The 11837-nt window shown below is 37.4% G+C and overlaps 1 protein-coding gene across 1 annotated transcript; it reads left to right on the top strand.

Annotated features, from left to right (window-relative positions):
* The first annotated feature begins 252 nt into the window (after window positions 1-252).
* Window positions 253-11465, top strand: LOC105034329 (uncharacterized WD repeat-containing protein C3H5.08c). Its single transcript, XM_073250728.1, has 7 exons — window positions 253-442; window positions 587-677; window positions 806-963; window positions 1067-1118; window positions 2128-2210; window positions 2455-2548; window positions 10520-11465. The coding sequence occupies exons 2-7, from the start codon at window positions 605-607 to the stop codon at window positions 11215-11217; spliced, it is 1158 nt and encodes a 385-aa protein (XP_073106829.1). The 5' UTR covers window positions 253-442; window positions 587-604; the 3' UTR covers window positions 11218-11465.
* Window positions 11466-11837: the final 372 nt, after the last annotated feature.

The following is an 11837-nucleotide window of genomic DNA, read 5'->3' as shown; positions in this document are numbered from 1 at the left end:
TTTCAAATCTGGCTATAGATTCTGAGTATCTTACTTCTAATTTTTTATGGCCTGAAATCCCATAACAACTCCAGAGTCCTTGTTCCATTACCTTCCTAAGTTAGTATGAATTCTATACTCCACACTATGATTTTCCTGCACTAGAAATTTGGCCTTACAAAATTTACATGTCAGTAGTTGCTATCAAGTGCTATATCTTCTCTGAACTGAAGCCTTTTAAGTTTCTTTTCACTGCATTCACTCAGGTTCTTTCATCTCAAAAAAAGAAAAAACAAAACAAAAAAAAAAGGACACCATAATGAATGGTGAAGTAGGATTTGTGATGCAGAAACTAGACACCATGATGTTGGAAGTAGACTTGCTGAGTTATGTTTAAAAAAGAAGCAACTTTAGAAGCAGGTTCAGGAACACCATAGATTGTGGGCAGTCAACCTATACAAAGGTAGCTCTACCCGAAATGTTATTAGTTGGCTGTACTTTGTTTCTTTAATTGTTGATAGAATTTTTTGGCATTCAAAATATATAATTGCCTAGAGCTAATTGACAGCATCAATTTGACATACTCTCTGTGTGTACCAAATTGCAGCATTTGTTATCATCATCAATGGACAAAACTGTTAGACTGTGGGATATAGAGAGCAAGGCTTGCCTAAAGTTGTTTGCCCACAATGATTATGGTAAGACAATCTCCATTTGGGTTCTATTCTATTCTTGCTTCATCACTGATGTCAGAACTTATTATAATTCTTGTGGAATGTATTCTTCCTGATGAAGTTTGGGTTTTGTGATGGAATTGGTGGAACAGTAACATGTATCCAGTTCAATCCGACAGATGATAGTTACTTCATCAGTGGCTCTCTTGATGCCAAGGTCCGCATATGGAGCATACCAGACCGTCAAGTTGTTGACTGGAGCGATCTCCATGAAATGGTTACTGCTGTGTGCTACACGCCAGATGGTCAGGTGCAACCAAGTGATTTATGTTTGTCAAAACCTTGTCAACATGTTATTTATTTAGTGATTCCAATTACTGATGGGTTGCTTTCTTTTTCTTAATCTCTGGAAGGGTGCATTAGTTGGTTCCCATAAAGGAAGCTGCCGCTATTACAAGACCTCTGGTATGAAACTTGTGGTTAAATTCTTGTATCATAATATATCTACTTTCAGGAAGTAACTGTAGAAATTTATCATCTTGTTGCACTATTCCGTAGTAGCTTGTTTGTTAAACTTTGAGCTTCCATAATTTGTGCAGTACAAATAAGTTTGTCAATATTGTTTATTCACATACTATATCTTGGATAGAGACAATAATACTGCTACTTACATGTGGTATATCATTATTAAACATCTTAAGGGTTCTAGTGGATTGCATAGATCTGTATATGATGTGCATGTCTGATTTGAGCTTGACCAGTGAGGCATGGGCAGAGATACAAGATATGGATACAGAAATCTTGAACAGACTAGTATGTATCTTTTCTGGGATTGGGTAATGAATTTATACTCTGTGCAACAACATCAATGTCTATCATCCATCATCTGTACATTATTCAAATCCATAGACCACTTTGACATCACCATCACAAATTCTAGGGGAAACCATTCAACATGTCCATCATCTAAAGGTCAACATACATTAGGGAGAAAGAAAAGAAGACCCTCCTCATTCCCAGAGGTCCTCCATGTCAAGGATAGTATTTTATCACTTTATTTTTGCCCCCAAGTTGCTTTATATGTAGACTAATACCACTTTGTCTATGGGTCATGTCCACTCTTGCCGTTGTTGTGTTCTTGGTGAGGACATGAGTCAGAGCAAACCCCTGGACCACCTCTGAGAAAGTTGCTGTTGAGGCTGCGGGTAGATCCCTTAATTGATGATTGCATTTTAAATGCATTTTTGGTACAGTTGGGAACTCAAATTTTTATTTGGTTGTAGATGGTTAATGGACTGTCCTATGCACAGAGGTGATTGTTCATACCAAACTTACCAGTTTACGTATAATTGATATGCATAAATCATTCCCAATACAGGCACCTGTTTGTGTTCATGGTCATATCAGTGACCTCTAGCTCTGTATTAAACTTACCAATGTAAATGACTTTTGTCTAAATCTTTTACTGTGGCAGATTATAAGCTTAACCAGGAAGCTCAGATAGATATTAGGAGCAAAAAAAAGAAGTCTCATGCAAAAAAAATTACTGGCTTCCAGGTATTCTGTTCATTTCTTTTATGCTTTATACCAAGAAAACAACATAGAATTTGCTCAGTCTTATATTCAGTGAATAGATGTTTTGATTAAATTATCAACAAAAAGCATTTCTTTGGCCCTATTTAAACAAATAGATGTTCTTGATTGGCCTTTCATTTGTGCTCAGCTCATCTGTTTCTCTTATTTCACGGTTAGTCTTCATGTGCTAGAATGCGTGCTGGATGACTGATTCATGTCTAAACAGTTTGCTCCAGGCAATCCATCTGAAGTGTTAATTACCTCAGCTGATTCACAGATTCGGGTGTTTGATGGTCTTGATATGATTCACAAATTCAGAGGTATTACTGAATAAAAAGAAATAAATCTTTAGTTCATTTAGAATAAGAATTCATGCAAATTTAGTATATATAAGAAGATTTTATTGCCAAGAAGTTGCCTTTTTTTTTTTTTTAAGGTCACAAATGTGTTGCTACTTTTTGATAATGTAGTGTTATAAGCTAAAATCATCTGAAATCTTGATATGTTATTTCATTTGATATTTGCTCCAAAGATGCGAGTTTGCTCTCAACACTTGGTAGCAGTTGATACATGTCTGCTAATTCATTGATGCATGAAATTTAGTATTCAGCTGGTTATATTATTATTTTTTCACATAAGACTTCATATCATATCATGTAACACCTGGTAGTTCTGATTTCATTAAACCTTTTATTCTGTTCTGTACTAATATACTTGATTCAAACATGTATGTTCTGGTGAATTTTCTTCAGAAAATTGTCATTAGGTGCCCATTTCATGAGAGAGCCTCATTGAGCCTCCTTTGTTTCTGATCAATTACAATTTAGTATAAACAGTTGTGTTTTAGTGCTTCATTATACTGAAATATCAATGACATATTTTTGCTACACACTTTGAACAAATATTATTGTTTGAGGGAATTTATTTGAAGAAAACAGAAATAGAACATGAGGTTTGAGCAAAATGAGTAAAAAAAATTGTGTGGTCTAGTTGGTGGAGTTGGACAGTATGTCAAAAACAATTATAAAAGTGTAAAATGGATCATTTTTCTAAACATACAATCTGTACTACAGTATTACTTAGAAAAGGATGTTTCTGACATGGTTAATATCATGTTGAGTGAATTAGATTGCGAGCGAGACTTGGTGAAAATCTACTAAGATAGTTATGGGGTATATGAGAGTTTTGATAAAGTCACGTTATAAGGAAGGTGCACTGAAGATATTTTTGAATGAATATGTGGGCAAAGTAGGAGACAGGGTAGATTAGGATCTAGTCCTTTGGAGGATAAAGTGGTGAATTTATATAGTTCATTTATCTACAATGGGAAGAAAATGTCACTTCAGCAAGGCTAGTTATGAAGTAAAAGAGAAGACAAATAGACTAGATTGAATTGGTGGATTGATGCGACATTCTAACTGTAATCAAGGTTTTACGTCTCGGTAGGACAAGAGGCGTTCCAACCGTCCCGTCCTGTTCCTATAAGAAAATAGGATCAGGACAGGTTTGGAACTTCGAAATCCATCCATACAGGGAGAGAAGAAGAAAGAGGAAAGAAAGAAAGAAAGAAAGAAAAGATAAAGAGAAGGAAAAAATGAAAGGAAAGAAGAAGAAAAATGAAAAAAAGAAAAGCAAGGGAGAAGAAAAGAAAGAAAAAGGAAAGAGAGGAAGTTAGAGGGAAAAGGGAGAAAAAGAGGAAGAAAGAGAAAAAGAAAAAAGAAAGAGAGGATATCTACGGAGATGCATGATCGGGATTGCTGTTGGAACAAGATGGGATAGTAGGGTATCCTGTTCCATGGAGAAATTGGGACATCTCCATCCCATGGAATTTAAAACCTTGACTATAATAACAATATTAGAAATGTTAAAGGAAATATCTTTTCATATTTCGAGTATTCAGATAAGGATTGGAGTGTGATAGAAGGGAATATCTAAAATTAGTTGGATCTGATCATTGAAAAACACCATGAAGACTACCTGTAGGAACTGTTTGACCATGGATGGCAGAACCATCCCAAATCATCTGGTTTGAGGTGTGCCGAGCCATGCCGGCAGCAGACCGGGACAATTCCCGCCAAGCAAAATGAGATACCGGTGACGGAGTGGAAGAGGGAGAAGAAAAGAGAGAAAGAGGGAGAGGAAGGGGGCAAGGGAAGGGGGGTGAGAGAAATGCCGAGAGAGGAAGAGAGGGGCTTGGAAGCCAAGCCCTCCTCTCCTCCTTCAATTGTCCGCATGCAGTCTCCATTGGGCGGAGCCCCATTTCAAACGAAACATGGCTTAGCCTGTTTTGTTTCTTTTTTTTTTGGCTTATTGGAGTGAAGTCAGTAGAGGGCTTCACAAAAAAAAAAAAAAAGAAACAAAGTTTGCCGACTTTACTTAAATAAGCAAAAAAACATTAAACAAAATGGGCCTGAGCCTTATTTCATTCAAAACAAGGGCTCAAAGTCCAATGAAGACTACATGTGGATGACTGAATGACCGAAGGAGAAGAGGACAGCTTTCGAGCCCCCACCCCCTCTCTTGCTCTCCTAATGTCTCTCTCTCTCACTCTCTCCCCCCCTTTGAGCCTCTGTTTCTTTCAAAATAGAGCTCTGCCCAATGGAGCCTGCATGTGGATGACCAAAGGAGAAGAGGAGGGCTTTTGAGCCCCTTCTCTCTCCATCTCCGGACATCTCTCTCTCTCTCTCTCTCTCTCTGATTTTCATTTTTCAGTATGCACTCGAAGTCTAGGACAGAACAGCATGGTACAATATGTACTGTACCGTTGGGCTACCAGCATGAGTACCAGCTCTGGTACTGCAAATGACTTAATAGAAGTGAAATGAATGATTAGTACGGACTTCTTGAAACTATGGTATTTCCAATTGCAATATGCCATCATTTGTGCCAATTTCAAGACGCTAGCTTTTTTGCTTTTGTTTTATTTGCAATAGTAGCTATAAATAGGTGCCTCCTTTTGTATATTTTCAGCGTGCCTCAGACATACAGGGTGAATTTAGTCTGCAAGTGTTGTTGGCAGAATAAATATTTTCAAGGCTATTTGTGATTCTTAAAATTTGGCTTGACTGAAAAAATAAATGAATCATAATAATAGTAACATAATATTTGAAGTGTACTTTAGGGTGGTTAGTGGTGGTAGCTCTCCTTCAAATGGAGGAGGTTCTGGTCTAGCTGAGGGAGGTTTTTTTCCATAGTTCTATTGGGTTACTTCTCTTGCTTTTCCCTAAAAAATGAGGGAAAGAATTTTAGAAAGAACAAAGTAGTCAATGAAATTCATGGTTCTGGTAGAGATTGTTAAGCTTTCCTTGGTTGTTTGACTTGCTGAAGTTCATGGTTTGGGTTTAGACTTTCAAATGAAAGACCTCTAGCAGTCACTGATTTAATGCTTTAATGTAATTGATTATTACTCCTTGCAATACAAATTATTTTCTTTTTAGAATTCTACTTTTTAAATGAAATGGATCAACATTGTCTTCTACTCTTTAATGCAGTGTTTAAAAAAAATAATCTTGAATCATAATTTTTCTAAAAATTATGAGACATATATAAAATCTATAACTGATTATAAAATATCAAAATCTATTTAAAATATCTTCATCTAATGATCTAGACATGTATAATAATTATCCTAGTTAGATAAAAGCAAATACTGGTATAATGGTTAAGAGGCTTTATGTTGAACAATAGGTTAGTGGCTTGAATCCCACTTCAAAGACCATTTTTTAAACTTTGTTATAAGACCCAATTCACCAAGTTAAGGCTGTGCGTTCACTAATTTTTCTAAAATCTCACATTGTCTGTGTGAATCCCACAAACCCAAAATCATATATTTGATTCTCCTTCCTGTGCAGCAAGTAACCTTGCATATCCCTCCCCTGACATAAAAGATCAGATTATGTAATATGTAGCATCAGCTTGCCTTTGGACTTACCGTTGCTATCACTTCTTGCCAACTGCTCTAGGTCATCATAAGGTTCTGAATCTCCATCATGTCTATGCATCCTCAAGCATCTGCCTCAAGTATTCCACTCATTTTTCATCAACACCATTCCTTCTATGACCATATACTAGTTGGCAATTGTCTATACATTTATGTACTATTGACTTAAGGTTCCAAGTACCAGCCCATGTTGGTCCTTGCTTGCCTCCACATACTTGAACTAAAATGGTATTGATCCTTCTTTAACTTCTTCTTTTCTTTTTTTTTTTTTTTTCTAATTTCACCATAGCATGGCTTGAGTGAAAAACCAGCATAGCCCCCAACACTTGAAACCTTGTTATTGACAAATTTATTGGTCCTTGCATGATTGATTGGCAGGTCTCATTGCAAACTCATGGATCAATACAATTTTAGGGGATGTGGTAGATTGCTACTGTAGCAGCTTAGTATTACACAGTCATGTACAAATATTCTTTTTCTCTTACATAAATTTTACCTGTATTGCATGGAGTATATGTTTGTATGTGTATGTATATAAATGTATAGATACATACATACATGCACATATGTATGTTTTAAGATATGTAGATATTAATTCATAAAGTGGATTTTTAATTTATTCGGCCTATCATGTGTTTTACTACACTAGTACAATTGATACTTTTCATTTTGTACCAACTTGATATATAGGTTAGAGACATCCAAAACATTTGAATTTTGATCTCTGGTTATTTTTGTAATGCAGATTATGTGCAGTGGTTTGGATCTTGAGCTTAGAGAGTCTATCATTGATTTATATGTCCATATGTATGTAATTTATGTATGCAAGTAAGTACATACGTGCGTATGTATGTAGGTACAAACATATGTACTTATGTATGCATGTATATATGCATGCAGGTATATGTATGCATATGTACGTAAGTACATATATATATATATATGTGTGTGTGTGTGTGTATGAATGTATTAATGGGTAAATATATGTATGTAACATGCATATACATGGAAGGCTGAACCATCCTGAACTGTTTGGTTCAAGGCATGTCAAACCATATTGCCAGTGAACTAGGATGGTTCCGACCTTCAAAACGAGACATTGACGAGGAATCGGGGGAGGGGGAAGGAAAGAGAGGAAAGTGAGAGGGAAGGGGAGGGAAGAAAAGGGAGAGGGAGAAATAGCCTTCGGAGGTCAGGCGAGGCTACCATTGCATTGTCGAGGTGGTGGGCCTTGTCCCGATCTGACACAGCTCGAGAAAGAGAGGGAAAGAGAGGAAAGAGAGAGAGAATGGGAGGGAAGGAAAAGGAGAGGGAGAAATTGCCTTCAAAGGCCATTGGAGGACCGTCAGAGGCGCTGCAGATGCCGTGGGCCTCCATTCGATCCAAACTGGGGCTGAAGTCCCTGTTTCTTTTTCATTTTGATTCTATCATGCAAAGTCGGCAATGTTACCGACTTCTCCATTATTTTTCTTTTTTTAGGATTTTCCATTAAAGTCGGCAAAAAGCTGTCCACTTCAATAGAAATCTAAAGAAAAAAAGAAAAATAACAGGAAAGTTGGCAACTCCATTGTCGACTTCGTCCGATAGAATCAAAATAAAAAAGAAACAGGAGACAAAGTCCCTATTTTGATCGAACGAAGGCCTACTACCTCTGCAACGCCTTCGGGGGCCGTTTCTCCCTTTCCTTTTCCTTCCCTCTCCTTCATTGTCTCTCTTTCCTTCTCTTCTCCCCCTCCCTACTCTATCGGATCAGGACGAGGGCCACTGCCTCGACAACGGTAGTGATGGCCTCGTCGGCCCTCTGGCGGCCTTCAAAGGTCATTCCCCCTCTCCCTTTCCTTCCCTCCCCTTTTCTCTCTATCTTTTCCCCTTTCCTTCTCCCTCTCACCCTCTCTACTTGGTTGATTCAGGCCCGACATGAAATGGTACAGTGACGTACTGAACCGTGTCATAGGCCAACTGGTTCGAGATCCAATACTGACATGGCAAACCTTGTATAATCCACACACACACACACATATATGCATATATTTATTGTCTAAACTATAAAAACTTTCCAAAACCTAGGATCTAGAAAAAATTAAGTCGTGTTCGTAGCCCGCTCTTTGTATTTTGTTAGCATTAAGGGGAGAATTGAGATATGCTAACTGACAAGGTAGGTATGTATGTATGCATGCCTGCATGCGTCTATGTATGTAGACATACATAAGTACATAGGTACATATATATATACACACACACATACATATGTATACATATATACAAACATTTATCGCCTGAACTACAAAAATTTCTTAAAATCTATGATGTGGAAAATTTAGAACATGATTATGGCTCCCTATTTGTATTTTCTTGACATTAAGGGAAAATTCAGATATGCTGAGTAACATAGGTAATACATTTTTTCTACAATAAATTTTAAAAAAAGGATACCTTGTTTAAGATTATTGAATGATAATAACAAATCATTTTTAAATGGTAATAGCAATTGATAACTACATTGTTTTATTTGGTTTGACTTTTAAATCCAAGTAATACTTTTTTTGAAAATACTATAAAACTTGCTAAATAATAGTAAAACAAAATAATATTCTGTAGCTTGATAATTAGCTTTGAAATTAAAATGATCATCGGCATTCCATATTATCAAAATATAATAAAAAATTTATGATATCAATGTTATATTAAGTTTTTTTATACAAAATATCCAACTATGATTTCAATAATAATATATGTTATTGACCACTGAACTTCAGTTTTGATCATACAATCCTTGCCACTTGGGCTAGGGTTAGGAGTCTGATTCCATAGGGTGGCGGCCTGCACTTTGATCCCTGATTATATAAGCCTTGTCTCACAAGCAGCATCTAGATCTGCCTGGAGGCCTGTGCTCCAACCAAGGTGGGGCTGTTATAGGCTAGAGAGTGGAGAGTGGTCCCTCTAATCTTAAAAGGAAAAGAAGGGTTCTACAGAGTTATATACGTAAAGTTGTTATAAGATACTTTTTCAAAAGCAGCAGTGCTGAGATATGATGGAAATTGTTTTACAAAATTACAGAAATTGGAATTTTTTCTTTTTTGGTGGTAAGAAAGTTCAGCTTTTACTGCTAACCTAACACATCAAATTTGGGGCTTTGCCAATTTTTCCATTGGGATCGCAGCAGTGGATCACTTTCTTAACAATGATAAGAACTGTTTATCTTGCTGTCATATAAGACTAAAATCTGGTTTTAAATTTTCAGTTTGTTGGATAGGAATTACGTTGCTTGAAGACACTAGATGATTTATTTTGAGATGCTTATTTTACATACAAACATGCAGAAAGATGAGTAGAAATCCATAAAAAGAATTTTAATAGTTTGATAAAAAATAAAAAAAAAATAAAAACTCACCAATGCAAGTCGATGACATCCACTGTTTCCATACTTGGCCCCAAGTGACCTAGCAGCACATGAGCAATAGGCCAACATATGGAACCAAATAAAATCTTTTTTTTTTTTAAGATCAAAAACCAAATAAAACTCACCAATGCAAGTCTATGACATCCATTTTTAGTCTAATTTTAATTAATTTAACAACTTGAATGAATCATGATTCTGAAATGTGGTTCAAGGTATGGTAGATATTCGACATGCGCTACTTGCCTTTTCCATCATGTTCTTTATTTATGAAGCATTTGACTGATGGAATTTTTCTCTATAAACTCTTTCACATCTGATATCCCCCCACTCCTTCCCTTGCAGGAGCCCACTTTACATAAAAACTATAAATTGAGTGCCTAGTGTTTAGCCTACTACACACATCAATCATTTTTCTTGCATTAGTGATGAGCAATTCCTTTTTCCGCATGGTTGCATGTTTGATGCACTTGAGAGTCTCAGTGCAGCTTAATTCTTCATATAGAAGCATGTCTGTGATAGACACTGTTTTTTAAGAGAAATTAAGACAAGTTATCAGCATGCACTAGATTATTGGAAGGTGGTTGGCTATCAAAATAAGAAAAGTCGTCACATCACATTAATTAACAATGGCACTTTACCATATCTTTTTTGAGATAGTTGATAGAGAAGTTAAAGACTTGCCATTGATGGGAAACTATGATCACAAGGGAAACATGATGAAAGAATATCATCTGTTCCCTAATGAATATCTAAGGAATCTTTAAAATTTTCATTGCTGAAAGTTGAATAAACTGCTTTGTTGTAAAGAAAAGCCTGATATGCTGCTTGTTACTTTGAAGATGCCTGGAGTTGAAAATTTGGTTCTATTGCGGCAAGATGGAACTGGTTTTTTGCTTTTTAATAGCAATGGCAGTTTATACGATGATTGTCCATAACAATTGTGGGTTTCAGGTTTCAGGAACACCAGCAGTCAAATTTCAGCATCATACACCTCTGATGGGAAGTATGTTGTGTGTGCAAGTGAGGACTCCCATGTGTATATATGGAAGCGAGATCCAGCACGCAGCCTTGGTGCTGGAGGGAAAAACAAAGGTTGGAGTACCACCCGATCTCACGAGCACTTCTTTTGTAAAGATGTCTCAGTCGCAATCCCATGGCCTGGTAGTGGAAGTAACTTGGGACCAACATCACCGTCTTTGCCACTGTGGTCTAGAAGGTATACTCATGAACAGGGTGAGAGCAGCGATTCCCAAATATCCACCACCTCTGAGGATAACTTCCCCATCAGCAGGAGCCATTACCCGTCTCTTCCAAAGAAGAATTCCTCAGAGCAGACACTTCCCTGTATAGATGAATTCCACGACATCTCTCACTTGGGATCAGAAATTGGCACTGGGTCATTTGTTTCATCTTCTTCTTCAATGCGGTCTGGCGCGGCTTCCTCTTCGGTATCAGATTCTGGCATCCTTTCATCATCCTTGTTATCTTGGGGATGGTCTGTTGGTGGCAGCAATAGGACCAGCAATATCGGTGCCGCAAATGCGTGGGGTCTAGTAGTAGTGACGGCTAGTCTGGGAGGGGATATCAGAATATACCAAAATTTTGGCCTGCCACTTCGGCTTAGCCGGCAAACCAATTTATTCTATTAAATTACTCCCAGCTGTGTTGACGTGCCCAAAATCCACTTGTGGCCGCAAAGATCAGCCTTATATGGCTGTGCGTGAGGCATGTGAATTTTGAGGTTCTAGGACATGTTCAGGCCCGATGTGGCAGAACTGGCTCGTTCTGCGAGCATATTGTATCAGCTAACACCGCACATCATGTTACAAAGCGCTGCTTGTTTGTATATATTAGAATAGACATCAGCTTGGCCTTAAGAGGTAAAATTCAGCTGTAAGATTGGCATTTACATTTTTCTGATTAGAAAACAGGACCAAGTCGCTCACCCGTCTAAAGTTCTATCCATTCGGATCTGCCCATTGCCAGAATTTCTACTTTGATGCACCTCTTTTTTACTTAATCATAGTAGTTGCACATTGCATTGCTGGGAGCTTTGACAGGTCAACTGGACAGGCATAAAGGGCTCGTGGACGCAACCTTGACAAGAATGGTACAACAAATGATCCTCAGGATCTTGCTAAATGCTAAGAGCAGGTACTAATAAAGATTTGGGGCTTGTTTGGAGGTTACTAGTTAAGAACGGAAAAGATGTGGGCCGGAAAAGATGTGGCAGTCTCAAGCGATCAGGTAGAACTGGTATTCCAGACTT

Source organism: Elaeis guineensis, chromosome 1 (genome assembly GCF_000442705.2).
Source record: "Elaeis guineensis isolate ETL-2024a chromosome 1, EG11, whole genome shotgun sequence".
In the NCBI taxonomy this organism is placed as follows: Eukaryota; Viridiplantae; Streptophyta; class Magnoliopsida; order Arecales; family Arecaceae; genus Elaeis; species Elaeis guineensis.
Note: the sequence above shows the minus strand (reverse complement) of the source record. Positions and strands in the feature narration are given on the sequence as shown.